Consider the following 25,789-nt stretch of genomic DNA (forward strand, 5'->3'; position numbering starts at 1 on the left):
ATGCTGAAGCCTGTGGCTAAGCACCAGGTGTCTGTCCCCTCCTCCATCTCTGCCCCCAGTTTCATCTTCCCCCCCTCCATTTCTTCCTCAGTTTCATATCCCCTTTCATCTGCCCCCAGTTTCATGAACCCCTCCATCTCTGCCCCCGGTATAATGACAAACACACAGACAGACACACGCACACACTCTCTCTCCATCCTGCATTTCACATCCCCCTTCCCTCTCCCTTCTCAGTACCTTACATGGATCTCTTCTCTTTTCACTGCACAGAACACTAACACGCCCACCCAGTCACGTGAACGTGTGATGTCTCACAAGGTCCTTGAATCATAGTTGAGCGTTCCTCCAATCACCGCAGCCTCTTATCTGTTATAAGAGCAGGTGGTTATCGGAGGAAGGATTGATCAGTAAATCATTAAAGGGACATAGCGGGACATGTAGGGAGCTGCGTGGACCGTGGGACAGGGGCCGGAAATCAGCAGTGTTTTCGGTGATGAAACCCCTGCAAAAATGATGTAGGCTCAGGCCCCACGTTGCGGAAACGCTGCTTATTATGTTGCAGATTTTGCTGCATTTTTTGGGGGGGCCAAAGCCTAGAATGGCTACAAAGGGAATGGGAAATATCTACACAGTTCTTTACTTCTCCCTGCTAAATCCACTCCTGGCTTTGGCTAAAAAAAATAATAATAAAACACTGCAAAATCTGCAACAAAAACGGCAGAGGTGGGGCCGCAGGCTTAAGGCGTATTCGTTTACATTATTGTTAGGCACTTGGTGTGAACATGCCCCAGGTCTGCCTTGTCATCTGTACGGCAGATTTTTTGCATTTTGCTGTAACACTTTGTCTGTACTATTTCTGTGTTTTCCACTTGCGGTACTTTTGCACATCCGCTCAGTGCACGCTCCAGGAGCGCTCGCTCAGGTTGGCCGCTTCTGCCACTGTCAGTAAACACAGAGCAGTGTGTGGCCGCTCGGTTACTAACACACTGAAGGCAGAGCTGCTGTAGCTGTACAAGCAGTGACGTCTCCCGCCTGGGCCTTATATACAGCTATAAATAGGCACATCCTTCAAGGCTACGTCACATCAGACAAGTGTCACACTCCATCTGATAAGTGGACAGATAGGTGGAGGTTTTTTTTAAGGTGGAATACACTATAGACTCTCCCATACAGAGAAGCAAAAGCTACGCCAACAAACACCGGCCCGGCATATGCCAAAACAAGGAAATCTGTTGCCCATAGCCCCAGCCCAGCTTCCATTTCTTATCTATGGCTCACTGAATAGAACTTCAGTCATGTGACCAATCTCCCATGTCATGTGACCTCTACCATTCAGAACCTAGGATTTGTGCAGCTGGGTCACATGACTCATGCTGGTCAGGTGACCGCCGCCATCTTTACGGCCTGTGCTGAGGCTTCTCCTCCATTCTCCTTTGGGTAAATATGTGGTGTTTTCTTTAAGTAAATTTTATTAACAACATGACAGTGACCTCTATAGACAGGCAGCCATGTACATATACACATGGTAACCATAATAATACTCATCTATATTCCACCATTATTTCTATACAGTTCACTCCATATCTAGTTTAGAGCTTCCAATCATCACATTTTTTATGTGACCCCAGAGGAGGAGGGGTTTATGCAAATATGGCATTTCTGTGGTGTTTTATGGTCAAAATAGGGGCGGGGCCTAAAGGGATTTTCCAGGCATTTGATATGGATATTCTTAGGATAGGTCACCCATAGAAGATCAATGGTGAGCTGACAACCAGGACCCCGCAGATCAGCTTTTTGAAGAGCCCATTTCTTACTAAGCACAGCGCCATTCATTGTATAGTGGCTGCGCTTGGTATTGCAGCTCAGTTTCATTCACTTGAATGGGACTGAGCTGTATGCAGGTCATGTGATGGGTGAATGTGATGTCACTATCCTGTGAAGCCAAAGTGGGGGCGTCCCAGGTATCAGCTCCTGCTGATCTGATACCTATGTCTGTATAGATGGCGGTCTGAGCTCAATACAACTGTGGGAGTCAGGGGACTGTATATATGGGAGGGTCTTGGATCTATATGGATGGAGTTATCTGTATAGATGGGGTCTGGAGTATGTATAGATGAGGGTATGGGGTCTATATGGATGGAGTTGGGGGTCTGGACTATGTATAGATGAGGGTACAGGGTCTATACATATGGACGTGGCTGTATAGATGGAGGTCTGAGCTATATACAGATGTGGGAGTCAGAGGTCTGTATAAATTGGAGGGTCTGGAGTCTATATGGATGGAGTTGTCTGTATAAATGGGGGTCTGGACTATGTATAGATGAGGGTATGGGGTCTATATGGAAGGAGTTGGGGGTCTGGACTATGTATAGTTGAGGGTATGGGGTCTATACATATCGACGTGGCTGTGTAGATGGAGGTCTGAGCTATATACAGATGTGGGAGTCAGGGGTCTGTATAAATTGGAGGGTCTGGAGTCTATATGGATGGAGTTGTCTGTATAAATGGGGGTCTGGACTATGTATAGATGAGGGTATGGGGTCTATATGGAAGGAGTTGGGGGTCTGGACTATGTATAGTTGAGGGTATGGGGTCTATACATATCGACGTGGCTGTGTAGATGGAGGTCTGAGCTATATACAGATGTGGGAGTCAGGGGTCTGTATAAATTGGAGGGTCTGGAGTCTATATGGATGGAGTTGGGGGTCTGGACTATGTATAGATGAGGGTATGGGGTCTATATGGATGGAGTTGGGGGTCTGGACTATGTATTGATGAGGATACGGGGTCTATACATATGGACGTGGCTGTATAGATGGAGGTCTGAGCTATATACAGATGTCGGAGTCAGGGGTCTACATAGATATGGAAGCTTGAGGTCTATATAGATGTAGGTGTGTTTACAGATGAGGGTCTGGGATCTATATAGATGGGGTCTGAGCTCTATACAGATGGAGGAGTCAGGGGTCTGTATAGATCGGGTCTGAAGTCATTCATTAGCATGGTACAGACCCTATGGTGCGGTATGTATAATACAGCCATATACATGAAGCCTTACAACCGCACAGTTACAGCAGATGTAAAAAGAAAACCGCACAAACATATCAGGTGACACAGCACGGAAAGAGGAAAAGCTCAAAGCCTGGCGATAATAGCTGTCATTATAGAGAACATAATGGCGCTCACGCTGAGCATACATTATATAATGGTATGTATTATTACACCGCCATCAATTGGCGCTGGGTAAGTGATGCTGTTAGCGGGCTGGAAGGTTCAAGTAAATGTGTTCTGTACATGGAGGGTAATTTGTTCTGAGGTGAGTCTTCGCTTGAAAGAGATTTTACAGGAATATGCAAAGTTAACTCCAGCGAGGGAGAAAATCACAAGCTTTTCAGTCCATTTACCCCATGGATTCTTCTCTGTCCCAGCATTGCATCCTATTGAGTGTTTACTCCTGTATGGGATGGCGTGCCGGCCATAATCACGTCATGGCACCTAACCTGTGGTGACACTGCCCACACTGGTGATATCACTATAGGTGACAAGGTGGTGGAATCACCGGTGGTCGCTGCCACTTCCAGTGTGGGGGATGGGATTTCAATAAGTCTTATCAACACATTGCAGATAAACCCGCAGAGCGCCAGACATCCCATACCCACCACCCACCCACCCGAACCCAACTACCCCCACCGCCCACTTTACTAGCTTTGGCAATGCCAAATACCTATTCGGACGTGCCAATAAAGCATTTTTGATTTGATTTGATTTGACATCCCACTGCGGACTTGCAGCATGTGTCCTTAGACTCGAGGGATTTTCAGAGATTTTAATAGTGATGGCCTAAAATAGATGGGTGGAGGTCTGATACCTGGCAGCCGATCAGCTGTGATCAGACGATCGTTGCTTACTTTTCAGAGGCCTGCAACGTCCTGACTACAGATCTGCCGTAATGAAAACCTACCTCCCACCCATCCCGGATTCAGTGGGACAGTCCCGGATTCCAGGTCCTGTCTCGGTTGGTGGGAGGTTCTGGATTCAACTCTTCTGTATCCGACTGCAATGGGGAAGCAGGGAGGCACCGGTCTCCCCCTTCTGCCTCTGTCTCTGCTCCGGGAGCTGTAGGCGCTGTGTGATGATGTCACTGACATCGCTCCTGCAACTCCCTGAAGACTCCAGACTGAGAGACAGCAGACAGCACAGCAGGGGCAAGGTGAATATTGGTATTCTTATGTTTGGTACAAGGAGCAGGACATATGTAACGGCTTATTATATGCCATGTACGACAGTGTGTAGTAAGAGCGAGGGTCCAGATAAGACAGCCCCGACCTCATTACATCTGCACTATGACCTCTAGTATTAGAAATCTGGCTCAGTAACCTCCTTAAGATTCCTTCACATACACACTGCACATATCAGACTCGGCACAGGATTGCCTAATTCTGGGTAGGGCTGCCTAGGGGCGCTGTGCAATACACCCAAGATGAGCGCTGTAAAATATTAATAGTAAGACGTTTAGAGAGGGAAATTATATACTTAGTGGGATAATGAGATGTTATGAAGAGTCTGGAGACCGTCTAGTGAAATGTACAAGAAATACATAAAGTGAAGCTCCGCATGTAGCGGCCTCCATAGACCGTGGGCAGCTCTGACCAGCCATGTGCATGTCATCTATCACTGGTACAACAGATGGTCGCAAAACACATAATTCATTGGTGAAGAATATTGAATTCCTCACAGTATATTATTGTGTAGATATAAATGATAGATAATTTACTTTATAAGACTTCACCTTCTATGGGGATTTTATCTATAGGCCGTGAATATTCTCCAATGGATCTCCTGCCAACCGTGCCGAACGTTATCATTTCTGATTCTGAGGAAGACAAGGAGCCACCTACAGAGGTTCATCTATCTATCTATCTATCTATCTATCTATCTATCTATCTATCTATCTATCTATCTATCTCTCTATCTATCTCCTATCTATCTATCATCTATCATCTATCATCTATCTATCTATCTATCTATCTATCTATCTATCTATCTATCTCTCTATCTATCTATCTCCTATCTATCTATCTATCTATCTATCTATCTATCTATCTATCTATCTATCTCCTATCTATCTATCTATCTCCTATCTATCTATCTCCTATCTATCTATCTATCTATCTATCTATCTATCTATCTATCTATCTATCTATCTATCTCTCTATCTATCTCCTATCTATCTATCTATCTATCTATCTATCTATCTCTCTATCTATCTCCTATCTATCTATCTATCTATCTATCTATCTATCTATCTATCTATCATCTATCTATCTATCTATCTATCTATCTATCTATCTATCTATCTATCTCTCTATCTATCTCCTATCTATCTATCTATCTATCTATCTATCTATCTATCTATCTATCTAGCTAGCTAGCTAGCTAGCTAGCTATCCATCCTGAGTTTCATCATTTCTAGTTAGAGAACTAAAGCCTGAGGCTGCACTACTGTAATTTTCTCTAAATACAAGTCCAAGCCATAGAGTCAGGATAGTTGTGGCCTCCTTGGATCAACTTGTTTTTCCAGCACATCCCACTAGGGGTGCTCTTATAGCTGAGGGCCCCGTGCAAGAACATTTATTCATGTATGTAACATGTATTCTAATATTTCAGCATAGAGCGCCCCCTAATGTCCCTCTGACAATCCATCAGTAATTGTAAGTTATGAGATTCATTGCAAGCTCATAGACTGTAGAAAGCTGCGCTAAGCTGATAGGGCCCCCTAGTATTTGCTACCCCTATTGCTACACCCCTGGTCACCAGTTAGTCAGAGTTAGTCACTTCTCCTGTGGTGGTGATGGCTGTAGACATCGTTGTTTCGATGTGACCCTGTATGTCAACTTCATATAGTGATTTTTTTTTCCCTCTAGATATACCTGAGTATATTATGGCAGTCAGGTCAGCTCGCCGCCACCTTCTATAACTCCGGTGACTGCTCCGTTCACTTCATGCCGGATACCCCAGAGACAGAACAGCTCCGTCTGCTTAATAGAGGTCGGTCTTATTATTTCCTCCAGAATTTTTTGCGCTTTTTTCTTTTATTCATACATACATATATGTAATTTATTTTCTTTTCTGCTTTTCAGGCTGAGTTATTTTTTTACATAGAAGTCTATGGAGGGAGGATGAGGCAGCTGCTGGAAAAGACCCCAAAATAACTAAACTCCTGCTACTCTGAGTCAGGGAGCTCTTCTAACACTGCTATATCAAGATTAAGCTCTACAACTAAGCAGAATGAGGCAATTAATCTATTAACATCCTCCTCTTCCTACCCCTCTCCATAGACTTCTGTATGAGGCTACAGTGAGAAGGAAACATATTTCGTGAATAAGATACATTAGAAAGTTCCTTATATTCCCCTGTACTATTAATTTATATCAAGCTGGTTTATAATCGGCGGTACACTTTAACTTTGTCTATGCAGGGGCATCAATTGGCATTAAACTTGGCATCAATTGCAGCACTTTCTATGAGTTACCTACAGAATTTATTGCACAAAGGAAAGTATCTCAGAGACTGTTCACATGACAGCCATTGTGCCCAAGAACACGTAAGAGCATGTAAAGAAGAGACACTTGAATTTATTCCATTAAAAATGGACGGAGGCCTCATCCTGCGGTTACTCGAGGGCTCAGTCACATCACAGGAGGACTATAGGACTGGGGAGGAGGAGAGGTGTAATGTGAGTAGACCGGGCGCTGCGCAGGGACATGAATCGCCTCATTGTCAGATGAAGCCATTACCTGATTGGGAGGCTTTCATCATGGCTGCCGGGTGCTGTGTATCTGCAGCGCTGGATTATACATACACATACTCCATACACATCACATGTACACATGGCGGACAGCTGCGGTCATACACAATAACTTGGGAAAACAATAAGGATTTTATTGCAGTCTAAATGCAACCATATGCAAACGAGGACTACAGCTCCCATCGTCATCGTGTGGGGGAAGGGAAGTGACAACCTCCACTCTGGACACATTGCAGCTCATCGTGTACTGTACTTTCCTATCTGGTTGAAATATGTTATATATTCTGTATACTTTCTGTATACTTCATTGGATTTTTCTAGAGTATTGCACAACTATGATACCGATTGCTGCGGCCTCTTCACTACTTACCAAGCACAGCGCCATGCATTGCATAGTGGCTGTGTTTGGTATTGCAGCTCAGCTCCATTGATTTGAATGGGACTGAGCTGCTGCATGGCCATCTAACCAATGAATGTGAGTAGTATTATGTTTGCCTGTAGTTATGACCTGCATTATTAGGGGTATCAGACCAATTGCAACCAGCGGATCGGCAATGGGTCTGACGCCATCTTCAGTATCGCGGTCTGATATCTCTCCTTTCCTTCCCCAGTGATTGCTGAACTGCAGCCAAGATGTATCGTGACCAGTGCAAAGCAAGACCAGAAGCTTACTGACTTCCTCCAGACATTGAGTAATATCAAATCTTTACCCAGATTATGTCAAATCTTTTGTCATTTTTTCTTAAAGTGGCTTTTTAGGGCCTTTTTTAATGACCGTGGTCGATCCTGGGGACAGTCCATCAGTATCTGATGTATAGGGGGCCCCTACACTGATCAGCTATTGGGGACCGCTCCCAGACCCAGTATTATACAGTGTACAGAGCTGGAAACAGGGCTATTGTATTGTGGTCATACGAAATTACTGCGGCATTGAAGTGAATGGAAGATGAGTCAGATATAGTTTGACGTGACCATTATACAGTGTACAGAGCAATCGGCTGATCAGTGCCAGCGCCGCATGTCAGACTCTCCCCAATAAGAAACAGATGGCCTATCTTAATGACAACTATTCATCCTGACTCCCCCATACACATGCACACGTATGGCCGAGTATGCATGTGTTTTCACTGGGAAAAGGGGACTAAATTGCTGCACGATAACTCTGTACGTCACTTGTCTCCTGTAGGAATAAGGCCATATTCACACCGTCACACAGATAACGCTTATCTATTCCAGTTAGGAGCTCCTGTAGATGTCACGTCCGCTTTCTGGCATGTGGTAAATTTGTGGGGCTGAGACCCCTCGCCTGACCTGCTTTGGACAGAAGGAATAATGCCGCTCATCTTTGGTGCAACGAAGGGCCGTGCCACATTTATGCCCATCAGCACCAGAAAACTGGCACAGATGGGGTGAAACGCTTTCCATTAATATTCCCCATTTTTTAGGGTCCCGTCCTGGTTTGGACTTACAAACACTGATGATAAAATACTGACCAAATCTGCAGTGTCTGAATAGTCCTAATGTCTGCAGTGGGGGGACAGTCGGGCCCTCCCATAGATATTAGTTAGGCGCTGGCTGGTCCTGACAGGTTTGGTGGACATTCACCTAATGTGTTTGGTCCGCTTCCGGCTGAGCGACCATAGGTCACCCTGTGGCCCTGCGACTCCTTCACTAATGGAAGTGACCCCAAGGGTGCAACTTCTAGGCACAAAAACATTGAGCACTGCTGGATTTTTGTGACTAGTTGTCCCAGTCGTGGCACCCTTGGGCTAGCAATGTGACACTGGTGAAGGGTGACAGAGGTCTTTGGTTCTGCGACAGGAGTGACGGCCAAAAATGCCTCAGGAGTTTCCTTATTGAACCAGCCACCAGTTTCCCTTCGTCTTATCCCTCGTGCAGACTCTACCACCTTCTTATCTTCTAGAGCCGGCTCCAGATGGTGCAGCTGATGGACGATTCACCGCTGAGATCTGTCTATTTTCACGGGTGGACTTTGGTAATCAGTTTCGGCTTTCTGTCTTTGTCCCCCCCTGTCCGGAAACAAGAGTCCTTGTGTTATCTTCATAGGACCTAGTCAATTTTACTGACGCAGCAAGAAGTCCAGGAGAAGAGAAGGGGCCGTCAGCTACATCCCAGGATTGCAAGGCCATCTTCAAATAAATATATATATATATATATATATATATATAGGGTTCTTTGGAACCGTAATATTGATGACTTATACGATAGATCATCAATATCAGATCATTGGGACTGACCCAGCACCCAGGCGGTTATGTTCTGGTGAGCGCTGCGGCCTCTTCAATGTATACCAAGCACAGTGCCATATATTGTTTAGTGGTTATGTTTGGTATTGCAGCTCAGTCCCATTTATTTGAATGGGGCTGAACTGCAAACGGGTCCCTTGACATGTGGATGTGATATAACTGGCTTGTGAAGTCCAAGTGCCACTGATGATTTGAGGAGCTGATCTGTGGGGGTCCTAAGTATTCTATCCCCATTAATCAGAGTCAGGTATTATGCCCCATGGTCTTATGCCCCCAGCCCTAACTTGCATCCTTATCTCCGTCAATATATTACAGACGTTCTGATCAATATGGAGAGATAAAAGCTGTACCTCTTCTTCCTGACATAATGTCTTTATCCCCCCCAGCGCTCCCCATCTGTAAGCAGAGGGTCCTATCTGCAAACTTCTCATCGCTGCCATCTAACCTTACAGAGTCCGAAAAGATCCTGCGCCTCTCCTCCATCATACCCTTTGACTGCCCTCTAATGGTGAGAGATGGCATCGCAGTTTGTGTGTCTATTTGTGATTAACCCCTTGTTTGTAGAGGTCGTTCATCTATTAGAGAATCCGACCCGATCCAGACGGCTCAGCATACGGAATCTATTACTAGGCCAGGATTATACATGAAATCAATGGCAGGGACTGCTGGATGACCTACTTAGCTATTAATGTCGCCGGCGTGGTACGTGCCAGGCATCGGGCAGACATACAAGTGGATTTGGAAAAGCCAGGGAAGGTTGTAGATCATGAACTATGTCAAAGGCACAGGGCAACGATAAGCTGAGGCGGCATTAGGACTGGTCATTCTATTAACCTTGGCAATCGCGTCCCATCACAAGTGTAAAGTCTGCTGCAAATGGATTTTCCATAGCATTTGTCCGGTGACTGTGCTTGGTATCGCAGCTCTGCCCCATCCACTTGAATGGGACTGAGCTGCAAACAGACCATGTAGCCCGTGACCTTGACATAAGCATCACTGCTGCTTTAAATACATGATCTGCGGGGGTGCCTGGTGTCAGACCCTTGCTGATCTTCAATTGATGACCTGTCCTATGGATAAACCTGTGCTATGGATAGTTCATCTGTAATAAAAAAAAAATGATACAACTTTGCAAAACGTTTGATGACAAATGTCCTGCCATGTTGTTAGTACAAACCCTATGTAGTCTGATCCCGTAGACTTGGGTTACTCCCGTCTATCTGTCCTCTTCTTTTTGCTAAGAAACCAAATGGAAGCGTTTAGCTCCTACGTCCCGGGTATGGCGCTCCTCTTTAAGACCTTAATGTGACGCGCCTTGAAGTTAATTCAACAGGCTTTTATTCATAAACGGATAACGTGTTTCGAGGTATGACTGCAAACATGCAACACGCACCCCTTCATCAGATCTTTGGTGGTAGCCTATTGCCAGCCAGTCAGGGGACCAGAGGGGGCCGGGCTGTGTTGCTTTTTGGAGCCCAGCACATTTCCCTCTAGTTATCCCACCCAGTCTAGATAGTTTGGAGGCCTTTGGTCGGGGTTATGATGCTAATTTAGGATGTAGACCAAGAACAGCCAGCAGGTGGCAGTATTATCATCAGAGAGTCCCCGACCTCTTGTTTAGATCAGGCTTCATCCATAGGACAAGGAGGGGAATGCTGCTCGGGTGGCGGCTGTCACTGTATTTGACTCTCCAGCTCCTCCAGCTCAGTCAGATTGACAGTTCTCTCCCTATCTGGATATAGCGAGAAACCTGTCAATCAAGCCAAGGTGGGCAGTCAAGGTGGGAGGAGCTTAAATCTGTATGTGGGCCCGTCTGTGATACATGTAGTGCAGCTGCAGCTCCCTATGTGATGTCCATGCAAAGCATCGTATTGAACTAGTGGCTGCGGTCAGTGATATCTAGAGAAGCAGTATACGGCTATAATATGGGCTGGATATGGCAGGAAATATTTCATATGTCTGCCGTAGAGTCGATTTTATTAAATTACCCATTTTGTGCGCTTGTAATAAGATCAGTGCATGAAGAGTATTTGTAGATCAGTATTGTGCAGGCCGGAACGGGGGACAGACCATGTGTGCGCTTATGAACAGATGGATCACAGCAATTGTAACAAAGAGGATTACCCGCCAGACCGTGACCCAAAGTATTTACAGCAATTTTTTTTTTTTTTTTTGAAAGCCGAAGATCGTGCGTTCTCTTACCCAAGTGCAAAAAAGTGTATAGGGATATTGTAAGCCCTCTAGGAGATGTGAGATAACCCCAACCCTCTGAGTTAGAAGGCCTCAAGATGGTCAAACATCAATGGCTGCCCCCTGGCTGAGGCTTAAGGACCCCAGTTTCCGGGTTCTGGAAAAAATGGATTATCTTGGACAACCCCTTTAAGTCCAAGGTGCTGGTTCTACTTGTGGAAATCCATCTTGTAAGGAGTAGCTCGCTTCCAGAAGGAGGTAAAGTCTCTCTAGTGCCACCTGTAGGTCACTACACTGTAAGGCAATGTCCGACCCAACCTCAAAATGCGACTAGAGACATCCGCCAAACCAGATACCACCCTTTGCTGTAGATGATGTTTGCGCACATCACTACAGGGTAAGAAAAACCCGGTAATGTCCAGACCAAACCTATCCGGCAAGTCTCATGCTCTATGTATGTTAGAAATTCTTTATATTTTTTTGTACTTTTTCAGGTCTGTGCATTAGGCGGACTCCTAAAATTTCTTGAGCGGAGGCGGATTGGGGTTGAGTTGGAGGACAGCGGCGTGAGCGTCCCGATCCTAAGCATCAAGAAATATGTCATGTACGTACATATGTCCCTGGCGATAAAAAAGCCAATCCTTACTCTATACCTACTATATACATTGTATACACATCCTTTATAGAAAGCGTATAGCTGTAGCCAGCTAGTAGTGTACCATTAAATATAGCAGTCGGCGCTCCATTATTCTTATACACAGCTCTCAATACTTAATGATAAAATTCTAGTTGACTGAAGTCACCACTAGGGGGAGCTACTGTATATTGCATCATTATAGAGCTGATTGTATAGCTACATGCAGGAAGCTCCAGGCTCGGACCAGGGGCCCAGAGTACGTTTCTTGGTGAGAAGGATGTAATGTTCCTCTGTCTGTTTTGTCTGCTAGGACCGACATTGTGGACATGGACCAGGATACATTCAGGTAATTAATATCCAAAGTCTTCTCCCACATTACTGTGCGTTGCACGCTAAGTCATAGAGAACGTGAGTGTAATGTTTGTACACCTCAAATATACAGTATAAAGGAACTTAAAGGGTTATTTCCATCTCAGCAAAGCCGCTGTTGAAATGGGAATCACTTCTCCATATCTCGATCCCTAGGGAGTCACTCAGAAGAACATGCTGGGCTCTGGTGACCGACTCCCCATGGCACGGGGCCTTGTCATGGATCTGGTGAATCCTCCACTGCAGGCATCACATAACCGGCATATATTACACTGATCCTGATGAATCGGCCCCTGTGTCCCTGCAGGGGGTTTGTAGCTCTGTATTGGTGATAATGGATGTATTATATATGTGTGATATGACGTGATACTATAGGATACTATATAACACTGCCAGAATTCTCAGCCTTTCCTTATCTCTCTGTTATAGTGTTCTGCAAATATTCAAAAGTGAAGCCCATCCGTCCGCTTACAAGATGTGTTCTGGAGGAAAGGAAGGACTCAGTCTTTTTGGTAACACTGACATATTACATAGGTGCACCTTGTCTGATGTCTTACACAGTATCGCCCATATACACAGGTCCTGCCCTTCCATATGTGCTGTACAGTACATCATACATACAGTGACTGGGCTGGTATACCGTCATATATCTTACTTTTTTGTTACATGGATTTGGAGACTTACGACATACACTATGTGATCAAAAGTATCCGGACACCGGGCTGAAAATGACTTACAAGTTGGTGGCGCCCTCCATGGGTAATGCTGCATACAATATGGTGTTGGCCCACCCTTAGCCTTGATGACGGCTTCCACTCTCGCAGGCAGACGTTCAATCGGGTGCTGGAAGGTTTCTTGGGGAATGGCCGCCCATTCTTCACGGAGTGCTGCACTGAGGAGAGGTATGGATGTAGGTCAGGGAGGCCTGGCACCAAGTCGGCGTTCCAAAACCTCCCAAAGGTGTTCTATAGGATACAAGTCAGGACTGTGTGCAGGCCAGTCCATTACAGAGATGTTATTGTGGTGTAACCACTCCGCCACAGGCCGCGCAGTATGAACAGGTGCTCCATCGTGTTGTAAGATGCAATCGCCATCCCCAAATTGCTCTTCAACAGTGGGAAGCAAGAAGGTGTTTAATACATCAATGTAGGCCTGTGCTGTGATAGTGCCACGCAAAACAACAAGGGGTGCAAGCCCCCTCCATGAAAAACACCACCACACCATAACACCACCGCCTCCGAATTTTACTGTTGGCAGACGACGTTCACCAGGCATTCGCCATACCCACACCCTGCCATCGGATCGCCACATTGTGTACCGTGATTTGTCACTCCACACAACGTTTTTCCACTGTTCAATCGTCCAATGTTTACGCTCCTTACACCAAGCGAGGCGTCGCTTGGCATTGACCTGCGTGATGTGTGGCGCCCAATCACCTGACCACGTACGAAGTCCGTGAGTTCCACGGAGCGCCCCATTCTGCTCGCTCACGATGTCTAATGTCTACTGAGGTCGCTGATATGGAGGACCTGGCAGTAGGGGGCAGCACAATGCATCTAATATGAAAACCGTATGTTATTGGGGGTGTCTGGATGATCACATAGTGTATATTGGGAAATCTTCCTGATGTATAACCTCTGATGGAAGGATTCAACACAGTCTGCACAGAGCCTTAAAGGGGAATCCTACACCTAAATTGAGTTTTCATACTCCACAGGAGAGGTCCCAGTATGTGATCTGTGGGGTCTGACATCCGGACCTTGCATAGATAAGCAACCTGATAAGTGGAGAAAGGAGCATTTTTCTTGGATAAATTATATCACACTGTTTCTTATGGTCACTCACACAAGTCATTTCTGAGAAGTTGTTTTACACTTGGAAATGCACTTGAAACATTGATCTGTTGTCTGCAAAAAGTTTCCTTGTAGCCGTGGTCATACGGCACCTTCACTACCAAATTCCCAGAGCGTGAAAAGATCAGACTACACAGAGTGTTTGTTGTCTGTTACCATCGAGATGCATAAGTCTGTCTAGGAGCTGAAGACTCCAAATGGTAGGAACTTTTTGACCAAGATCTGCTGCAAAGATGCCAATTTTTTTACGGGTTTTCTGATGTTCCGGTTATTTTCATCCTTCAGGTCTCCTTAACCGGTGTCAGTGTAAGTGGGGAGAAAACCAGATGAGGTGAGCTGCCACGATTCTGCCTTCTTTGAAGACTTGCTCCATTTTGTAGTAATTTTCCACATCCACATATCCTATACATTGTATTGAAAGGATGTGTAAGCTATGTGCATGTATAGAGTTGTGTTTGCATTCCTTCTAAAACAGCGCCACACCTCTCCACAGGTTGTGAATGGTATTGCAGCTCAGTTCCATTCACTTTAATTGAGCAGAATTGTAATCCTCGTCACCGCCCATGAAAGGTGTGGCGCTGTTTGTAGAAGAAAGCCATTGTATAGTTCTCTTTATTGCTCTCTATGCTCTTCCCTCATTAGATTGTGGTTTATGAGGCCCACACGGAACCAGACGGAGCTGACCTCTCGACTCGATGTCATTGAGTTTTTCATGGCACCGCGTAACCAGGAAACTACCGGAAACATTCAGAGCTGCCTTAGGAACATCAGAAACATCCCTGTGAGTATAGACTTCACTATTCCCTCACCGCAGGAGTCTGGGGCTGTATTAGGCCCTACTTCGCTATAAATAGAGTATAAATGTTTACTTAAAGGGGTTGTCCGGGACTTTAATAACTATCACTGTGGCCTCTCCACTGCTTAACAAACACAGCGCCATCCATTGTGTAGTGGCTGTGCTTGGTATGGCAGCTCTGTCTCATTCACTTGGATAGGACTGAGCTGCAAACAAGCCATGTGACTGATGAATGTGATGTCACTGGTCATGTGGCCAATCGGTGTGATGTCACTGGCCATGAGATCAATGGATGTGATGTCACTGGCCATGTGACTGATGGATGTGATGTCACTGGCCATGTGACTGATGAATGTGATTTCACTGGCCATGTCATCAATGGATGTGCTGTCACTGGCCATGTGACCAATGGATGTGATTTCACTGGCCATGTGACCGATGGATGTGATGTCACTGGCCATGTGACCAATGGATGTGATGTCACTGGCCATGTGACCAATGGATGTGATGTCACTGGCCATGTCATCAATGGATGTGATGTCACTGGCCATGTGACCGATGGATGTGATGTCACTGGCCATGTGACCGATGGATGTGATGTCACTGGCCATGTGACCAATGGATGTGATGTCACTGGCCATGTGACCGATGGATGTGATGTCACTGGCCATGTGACCGAGGGATGTGATGTCACTGGCCATGTGACCGAGGGATGTGATGTCACTGGCCATGTGACCGATGGATGTGATTTCACTGACCAAGTGACCGATGGATGTGATTTCACTGGCCATGTCATCAATGGATGTGATTTCACTGGCCATGTGACCGATGGATGTGATGTCACTGGCCATATGACCGATGGATGTGATGTCACTGGTCATGTGACTGATGGATGTGATGTCACTGGCCATGAGATCAATGGATGTGATGTCACTGGCCAAGTGACCAATGGGTGTGATGTCACTGGCCATGTCATCAATGGATGTGATTTCACTGGCCATGTGACCGATGGATGTGATGTCACTGGCCATGTGACCGATGGATGTGATGTCACTGGCCATGTGACTGATGGATGTGATGTCACTGGCCATGAGATCAATGGATGTGATGTCACTGGCCAAGTGACCAATGGGTGTGATGTCACTGGCCATGTCATCAATGGATGTGATTTCACTGGCCATGTGACCGATGGATGTGATGTCACTGGCCAAATGACCAATGGGTGTGATGTCACTGGCCATGTCATCAATGGATGTGATGTCACTGGCCATGTGACCGATGGATGTGATGTCACTGGCCATGTGACCGATGGATGTGATGTCACTGGCCATGAGATCAATGGATGTGATGTCACTGGCCAAGTGACCAATGGGTGTGATGTCACTGGCCATGTCATCAATGGATGTGATGTCACTGGCCATTTGACCGAGGGATGTGATGTCACTGACCAAGTGACCGATGGATGTGATTTCACTGACCAAGTGACCGATGGATGTGATGTCACTGGCCAAGTGACCGATGGATGTGATGTTACTGGCCATGTGACTGATGGATGTGATGTCACTGGCCATGAGATCGATGGATGTGATGTCACTGGCCAAGTGACCAATGGGTGTGATGTCACTGGCCATGTCATCAATGGATGTGATTTCACTGGCCATGTGACCGATGGATGTGATGTCACTGGCCATGTGACCAATGGATGTGATGTCACTGGCCATGTCATCAATGGATGTGATTTCACTGGCCATGTGACTGATTGGTGTGATGTCACTGGCCATGTGACCAATGGGTATGATGTCACTGGCCATGTGACCAATGGATGTGATGTCACTGGCCATGTGACCAATGGATGTGATGTCACTGGCGATGTCTCTGGACAACCCCTTTAACTAGGGAGATAACTATTGCCGGAAACGCCTCTTTTAATGCAAAATTTGTTTGTTTTTTCTTATTTTTCTCAGCTGATACTAAAACGCATGACCCTCTCTAACACCAACGCGTCCGACTGGCAGTCCCTGTACAAGGTGCGCACATTTCTATTGTAGTTATCCCTCTCCATCCGTTCACCTCTCACCATCCGCCATCTTGTCTCCACAGGCCGTGTACAACGCTATCTGCATCGGAGAAATGTGCCGCTCATTGCCTCAGACCGTGACTCTCTTCAGTCGCATCGCTGCTGCCTTTAACAGCGACCTGCACTACATCGCCACCATCATCAGTAAAGTGGTCCGTATCCCCAGACTTTCTCAACGTCTTATATCGACTGCCCTCCTTTTATCCTCAGACATCTTTCCCATCTCCTTGAGACTCTTTTTCTTCACCTTCATTTGCTCAGGTGGATTTTGAGGAAAGTGCAAGGGAGAAGCGATTCTGTGTAAAGGCGCAGATAGATCCAGTCATCGATGACAGTAAGTGACCTGTAGCTTAAATAGGACAACACAGCACCATGACAAAGCCACTTTAAAAAGCAGTGAAGAGTTCTGACATTGACCTTGATAATATGGCGCCACCTGCTGTTCAAAGTGTATAGCAGGGCACATGACCATGTAATCCACTGAGAGCTGGTGGACGCACATGCTCAGTCGCTCACCCCATAGTCTGCTCTCTGCATAGTCATCCTCTATACAGCACGAGATGTACTTGGCTTTATAGGGGAGAATGATCCTTTTGCAGGAGAAGTAAGTAAGGACTAAATTTTCAGCTGCCAGAGGAGGAAGGAGGCTGATTTGGCAATTGAAGAAATTCTGAATTACTGGGATTTCGCATATAAGCAAGTTCTCCCCTATACCTCAGACCCCCCACTCTCTTTTCCCATTGGGAACCTCTCCATTCATTTCAGTGGGAGGCTGGAGATGGTTGTGCTTCGGCTATCTCCGACTCTCCCATGGAGTGGTGCCCGACCACCGCCCCATTTAGAACAGGGGACACCACAACTCCATTGATCTCCTGATACTGAACAGAGCAGTCAGACCACTTCCCCCCCCCCCCCCCTCCATATGCAATGTTACAGCTTTGTGTCCACTTGTGACAGAGAAACGTCGGCTGCAAGGACTGCCAGACTTCCTAACAGAGGTCGCCCGGAAGGAATTGCAAACCTTGGACACTCAGATACCGTCCTGCAATGTGGTCTACATCCCACTGGTGAGCAGAACCCTATGGAATAAGACAGACCACACTTGGCGTCCATGATTTATGTGCCAGGCCTTATGGACATGACAGATCTATCATTGGTGAACCTCTGTTTTTGATGGCCGCTGTGTATCCGTTCTGTTTTTGATCACATGATTATACAGACATAACGGATGTATTACTGTTGGCCACTGCGTGTGGGTGGGGGGATGTCCCCTAACAAAACACATCCTAAATACGTCCCCCTATAATGCACTTTGTATACATCTGATATCTGCACTATATACCATACTGTCACCTCTAGATAGGATTCCTGCTCTCCATTAAGCGTCTGCCGTTCATGAAAGAGAAGAGCGACTTCGCTATTGAAGGTCTGGATTTCATGGTGAGAAGTTTTTTTCTTGTTTTATCGCTGAATTTCTGCTATTTTCTATGTATTGTTCAGTAGATTGTGAGCTCTGTTGTCTAAAGGGATGATGGGCCAAGCGATCCTTCGCATATACCTTCATTCCCATTCATTCAATACTGCGCTCTCCCCCTTGTCAGACTGAGACATGTCTAATAAATGAGGGGCTCAGCTAATATTTGGTGCAAACTAAACTGGAAATTCTGTTTCTTGGTGTCTTGTGTAACTTGTTTTTGTTTTGAGCAGTTTGTGTCAGATGACCAACTCCATTACAAGAGTGAACGGACCAGAGAGCTGGATAACGTTTTGGGGGATCTCATCTGTGAGAAAAGAGGTGAGATATCCGCATTGACAGGGGTGTCAGTTGTCACAACATAATTGGGAGCTTTTGGAATTATTTGGCCTTCTATGATAAAAGTTTCACATTTAGCGAATACCAAATGCCAATCCGCTGTTTACAGGACCGGCATTGTATTGTAAGTGTACAGCTCTGTGTACTGTCTAGTGACTGGCGAAGGAAGCTTTCACTTGAATAGTACTGAGCTTGTAGTACTGACCCTGGCCACTACATAATGTATGGCGCTTTATAATTCCAGTACAATACAGCTCAAACAAACAGCTGATCAAGGGGATGTTAAATGACGGACTCCCACCAAACTACCTTTGGGGACATATCCACCCCTCAACACTATTTTACAATTCTCATATACTTTGCAATTACATTACATTACTGATCCTGAGTTCCATCTTGTATTATACTCCAGAGCTGTGTTGGTATAGTCACTGTGTACATACATTAAATTACTTATCCTGTATTATACTCCGGAGCTGCGCTCACTATTCTGCTGGTACAGTCACTGTGTACATACATTACATTACTTATCCTGTATAATACTCCAGAGCTGTGCTCACTATTCTGCTGGTACAGTCACTGTGTACATACATTACATTACTTATCCTGTATTATACTCCAGAGCTGCGCTCACTATTCTGCTGGTGCAGTCACTGTGTACATACATTACATTACTTATCCTGTATTATACTCCACAGCTGCACTCGCTATTCTGCTGGTGCAGTCACTGTATATACATTACATTACTTATCCTGTATTATACTCCAGAGCTGCGCTCACTATTCTGCTGGTGCAGTCACTGTGTACATACATTACATTACTTATCCTGTATTATACCCCAGAGCTGCGCTCACTATTCTGCTGGTGCAGTCACTGTGTACATACATTACTTATCCTGTATTATACTCCAGAGCTGCGCTCACTATTCTGCTGGTGCAGTCACTGTGTACATACATTACTTATCCTGTATTATACTCCAGAGCTGCACTAACTATTCTGCTGGTACAGTCACTGTGTACATACATTACATTACTTATCCTGTATTATACTCCAGAGCTGCGCTCACTATTCTGCTGGTGCAGTCACTGTGTACATACAATACATTACTTATCCTGTATTATACTCCAGAGCTGCGCTCACTATTCTGCTGGTACAGTCACTGTGTACATACATTACATTACTTATCCTGTATTATACTCCAGAGCTGCGCTCACTATTCTGCTGGTACAGTCACTGTGTACATACATTACATTACTTATCCTGTATTATACTCCAGAGCTGCGCTCACTATTCTGCTGGTGCAGTCACTGTGTACATACATTACATTACTTATCCTGTATTATACTCCAGAGCTGCGCTCACTATTCTGCTGGCTTCATGCTTACAGAGTAATTTACCATGGGTGTACCTGACAACAACCTTGTTGACTGTTTCCCATGGTGAGCGGTAGCTTTCATGCTGCACCTTCCATGTATATATGTAGTTACTATATTTGTGTCCTCCTCAGACCATGAGATTGTAATAATGCATCAGCTGCAGACATTGATCCTGGAAAGGTCGTTAGTGTTACATGAGGTCATTGACTACGTCGGGCAGCTGGACGCTCTTCTTGCCTTGGCCATCTCTGCCCGTGAGCATGGATACGTCCGTCCCTGTTACACGTCTAACAGCATCATTAATATAAAGGAGGGCCGGTGAGGAGGGGCCGATCTGTCCGGTCACATGATTTTATGTCCCAGTCTTGGCTTTACACTGCGTCTTCTCTCCCAGACACCCCATTATGGTATTTTGCTGTGGAACATTTGTCCCAAACTCGGCCATGACTGGAGAGGAAGAGAAAAGGATTAAAATTCTGACAGGACCCAACTCCTGCGGGAAGAGCGTGTATCTAAAACAGGTACTGAGAGCAGCGTGGGTGCGCTAACCATTGCAACATGGATCGGAAGGGGTTAAAAACAAAAATAACAAACAGTTCCACCTCCCTTATCCCTCACTCCTCCCATTTTACTAGTGACAGGGCCCCCTGCTGGTCTCCACTTTTTGGGGCCCACTCATCCAGTCAGTGGTCCAGGCAGAGCACCAGTGTGGTCTCATTGTGAAGATCCAGCAGTGACAGAAAAGCTCCCTGACTCCGAGTAGCAGAGTTTAGAAGCTGTATATATTTGTGTGTCTTTTCCAGCAGCCTCCTCCTCCTCCCCCCTCTCCATAGACTTCTGTTTAGATTTCCTTAATAAGATATATTACAAAGTTTCCTGTTCATCTCTTCTACTTCTTTATGTACGTCGGTCTTATAACTGGAGGTTTTATTCTCGTCATTTCAGGTGGGCCTCATTGTCTTCATGGCCTTGATCGGGAGCTACGTCCCGGCCTCCTACGCCGAAATCGGACCCATTGATGGAATCTTTACTCGTCTACAGACACGGGAGTCTGTTTCTCTTGGCTTGTCCACTTTTATGATTGACATAAATCAGGTTAGTGGCTCCAAGATTTCTTTTTTTTCTTTTCAGATAAAGTTTTTAAAGATACCAAAAAAATTTGGAACTAAAGAACGATATATCACAGAGCTCAGCTTCTCTCCTCTATCCTATACCCCTATATATCACACAGCTCAGCTTCTCTCCTCTATCATATAACCCTATATATCACACAGCTCAGCTTCTCTCCTCTATCCTATAACCCTATATATCACACAGCTCAGCTTCTCTCCTCTATCATATAACCCTATATATCACAGAGCTCAGCTTCTCTCCTCTATCCTATACCCCTATATATCACACAGCTCAGCTTCTCTCCTCTATCATATAACCCTATATATCACACAGCTCAGCTTCTCTCCTCTATCCTATAACCCTATATATCACACAGCTCAGCTTCTCTCCTCTATCATATAACCCTATATATCACAGAGCTCAGCTTTTCTCCTCTATCCTATAACCCTATATATCACAGAGCTCAGCTTCTCTCCTCTATCCTATACCCCTATATATCACACAGCTCAGCTTCTCTCCTCTATCATATAACCCTATATATCACACAGCTCAGCTTCTCTCCTCTATCCTATAACCCTATATATCACACAGCTCAGCTTCTCTCCTCTATCATATAACCCTATATATCACAGAGCTCAGCTTTTCTCCTCTATCATATAACCCTATATATCACACAGCTCAGCTTCTCTCCTCTATCCTATAACCCTATATATTACAGAGCTCAGCTTCTCTCCTCTATCCTATAACCCTATATATCACAGAGCTCAGCTTTTCTCCTCTATCCTATAACCCTATATATCACAGAGCTCAGCTTCTCTCCTCTATCCTATACCCCTATATATCACACAGCTCAGCTTCTCTCCTCTATCCTATAACCCTATATATCACACAGCTCAGCTTCTCTCCTCTATCATATACCCCTATATATCACACAGCTCAGCTTCTCTCCTCTATCCTATAACCCTATATATCACACAGCTCAGCTTCTCTCCTCTATCATATAACCCTATATATCACACAGCTCAGCTTCTCTCCTCTATCATATAACCCTATATATCACAGAGCTCAGCTTTTCTCCTCTATCATATAACCCTATATATCACACAGCTCAGCTTCTCTCCTCTATCCTATAACCCTATATATTACAGAGCTCAGCTTCTCTCCTCTATCCTATAACCCTATATATCACACAGCTCAGCTTCTCTCCTCTATCCTATAACCCTATATCACAGAGCTCAGCTTCTCTCCTATATTCTATAACCCTATATATCACACAGCTCAGCTTCTCTCCTCTATCCTATAACCCTATATATCACACAGCTCAGCTTCTCTCCTCTATCCTATAACCCTATATATCACACAGCTCAGCTTCTCTCCTCTATCCTATAACCCTATATATCAGAGCTCAGCTTCTCTCCTCTATCCTATACCCCTATATATCACAGAGCTCAGCTTCTCTCCTCTATCCTATAACCCTATATATCACACAGCTCAGCTTCTCTCCTCTATCCTATAACCCTATATATCACAGAGCTCAGCTTCTCTCCTCTATCCTATAACCCTATATATCACACAGCTCAGCTTCTCTCCTCTATCCTATACCCCTATATATCACACAGCTCAGCTTCTCTCCTCTATCCTATAACCCTATATATCACAGAGCTCAGCTTCTCTCCTCTATCCTATACCCCTATATATCACAGAGCTCAGTAAGTAAGGTAATAAGTCAGACTGCAGAATCCCTGTACTCGGGGCAGTCTGTGAGTCGTTATTTTATGTTTTGCATTCATACAACCATCTGTATCACATTGTAACACTATCATAACAATATTTTATATTCTGATCATTCTCCTTTGTGTAGGTGGCGAGAGCCGTCAATGATGGGACTAGAAATTCACTCATTTTAATAGATGAATTTGGAAAAGGGACCAACACGGTAAGGACTGTCACAGATGCTATAAATCTGCGTAGTGTGGAGTTACACATACAGAACACGTATACATATACATTATAAAATCTGTGTTTTCTGTCCCTTCAGGTGGACGGTCTTGCTCTTTTAGCCGCCATTCTCAGACACTGGATCAAGCAGGGCTCCTCCTGCCCACAGGTTGTACTTTCTACTAATTTTCACAGTCTGATCCAGATGAAAATACTTCCAGAAAGTTCCATTGTGCACTATCAGGTGAGCACGGGGTCATAAATATTCCTAGTCCAGTAGGTTGGTGGGTGCCCCAGTCTCACCTGATTGGCTGCCATGACCGACTCCGACTACTTCATTTATCCTCTGCACTAGTTGTGCTGACTTTCCCTTTATTTTGCACAGACGTTTGAGTGGTGTCTGGATGGGGAGGAGCTCGTATTTTTCTACCAACTTAAAGATGGCATTTCTGAAGTAAGCCAGGCAGCCAGGGTGGCGTCCATGGCCGGTATGTCAGAAGAAATCATCAAGAGAGGCGTCGAGGTAAAACACTAATTCTCCTTAAAGGTGTTGTCTGAGATAAATGTCAAACTTGGGAGTCGGGGTGGTGTGAAATGAAGGGATACTTACCTGCTCAAGGTCCGCTGTTTAGCTGGTGCCCCCACTTTACTCTCCAGTGCCAGGACACTGAAAGGGATTCTACCATTAAAATCAATTTTTTTGTTGATCACACCTAGGAATAGCCTTAAGAAAGGTTATTCTTCTCCTACCTTTAGATGTCTTCTCTGCGCCGCCGTTTGGTAGAAATTCTGTTTTTCGTCTGTATGTAAATGAGTTCTTTCGCAGCACTGGGGGAGGGCCCCAGCGCTCAAACAGCACTGGGGGCGTCCCCAATGCTACGAGAGAACTCTCCAGCGCTGCCTCCATCTTCTTCTGAAACGGCCTCTCTGCACATCTTCTGCCGGAGCTGGGTTCAAATTTCTAGGCCTCGGGCAGAGCAGACTGCGCATGCCTGCCGGCCACAAGAAAACAGCCTCTTACACAGTATTGGAAGTGGCCATTTCCTTGTGGCCGGCAGGCATGCACAGTCGGCTGCCCGAGATGTAGACGTTTGACAGCCTGTGCCGGAAGAAGACGCGTGAAGAGGCCATTCCTGAAGAAGATGGAGGCAGCGCTAGAGGGTTCTCTTGCAGCATTGAGAACGCCCCAGTGCTGTTTGAGCGCTGAGGACCGCCCCCAGTGCTGCGAGATAACTCATTTGCATACCGATGAAAACCGGGATTTCTACAAAACGACGGCATGGAGAAGACATCTAAAGGTAGGAGAAGAAGAGCCTTTCTTAAGGCTATGCCTACGTGTCAACAAGAAAAAAATTGATTTTAATGGTAGAATCCCTTTAAGCGACCACTAAAACCAATCACTGGTCTCTGCGGTCACATCTTTGTCACAGCTTCCATCTGCACAGGAGCCATGATGGAGCAGATGTGATCCATTCAGTAACAAATCCTGACAGATCTCAATGAACCCTCAATATAAATTGTCACAGCAATTTCATCAAATCTCCACTTTTTTTTCCATAGATTTCAGAGCTGTTTCGGAGGGGACACGCCATCCAGTGCCTCGATCAGGCGGCTCAACAAGACAAAATCGACATGTAAGGAAAATGTTAAGGCTTAAAGGAGTTGTACAGTGTAACCATTTAGACTATGTGTATCTCTTTGGTTGTCCGTATACATTATTTGTCGTGTCTTCTCCCTCCTCATAGTCTCAAACCACCTTTGTTTCTTTTATCTCAGGTGTCAGAAAGTGGTCTCCAGCTTTCTTAGTCTAGACCTTGATGATCCTCAGACTGACCTGCAAAAATTCTTGTCTGAAGAAGTGTTACCCTTGTCCTCGATATTCTAAACTATTATGTTCACAGGTTGAAGACTGTTGCCATAGAGGAAGGCGTCCTGTAGTGTAGTGAGCTGTAACCTACTCTATTTTTTTGTCTATTGTGTCGGGGGGTGTTTGGTGAACCCTTTTGTAATAGACTTGATTAACCTATTCTACTTCCCTTTTAATAGAAAACAGGCTGTAAAGTTCTCCATAGCAAAGATCTAACTGAGTCCATCCCGTACGCACTGTTTATAGCCGGTACGTTCAAGTGTTGCAGTTGCTAATGGAAGGGGAGGGGTCACATTAAATAGCTTATACCCGTGCTTCTGGTGTCATAGAAAGGCTGAGAGTCTTAGCTGTCATATGGCACCAAGATTGGAATTCTATCTATAAAAATACAGAGATATCACTAGTTCAAAGGCTTGAAGAGTCTTTACTTTACTTAAAGGAAGGAAATTAGGTTAATAAAGCAGATTAAATTTTTTCCCCTCCCCCTACACAATAGAAAAAAAAATTGAAATTTATAATTTTCTCAGCCTTAGTTGTTAGGCTATGTTCATTCTACTGTTATTAATGTCCGTTGCTGTCATCTGCCTTAGGATGACAGCAAAGGACACTAACTATTGCAAGGTAAGGGACACAGACGGAGCCCCCTCCCTGTCCATCCATTCCCATTGCCTTACTGAGACGGTTA

General features: G+C 45.2%; 1 protein-coding gene across 1 annotated transcript; it reads left to right on the forward strand.

The window, feature by feature from the left end:
- Positions 1 to 3,949: 3,949 nt before the first annotated feature.
- Positions 3,950 to 25,122, forward strand: MSH5 (mutS homolog 5). The gene is made up of 25 exons (XM_075260987.1): positions 3,950 to 4,004; positions 4,814 to 4,902; positions 5,925 to 6,048; positions 7,420 to 7,500; positions 8,733 to 8,804; positions 9,462 to 9,583; positions 11,760 to 11,869; positions 12,213 to 12,248; positions 12,701 to 12,783; positions 14,410 to 14,455; positions 14,767 to 14,905; positions 16,885 to 16,947; positions 17,021 to 17,149; positions 17,259 to 17,331; positions 17,955 to 18,064; positions 18,357 to 18,437; positions 18,705 to 18,792; positions 20,318 to 20,504; positions 20,581 to 20,707; positions 21,132 to 21,281; positions 23,161 to 23,235; positions 23,338 to 23,481; positions 23,623 to 23,760; positions 24,798 to 24,871; positions 25,014 to 25,122. The coding sequence occupies exons 1-25, from the start codon at positions 3,950 to 3,952 to the stop codon at positions 25,120 to 25,122; spliced, it is 2,505 nt and encodes an 834-aa protein (XP_075117088.1).
- Positions 25,123 to 25,789: the final 667 nt, after the last annotated feature.

This window comes from Leptodactylus fuscus, chromosome 11 (genome assembly GCF_031893055.1).
Source record: "Leptodactylus fuscus isolate aLepFus1 chromosome 11, aLepFus1.hap2, whole genome shotgun sequence".
Classification (NCBI taxonomy): Eukaryota; Metazoa; Chordata; class Amphibia; order Anura; family Leptodactylidae; genus Leptodactylus; species Leptodactylus fuscus.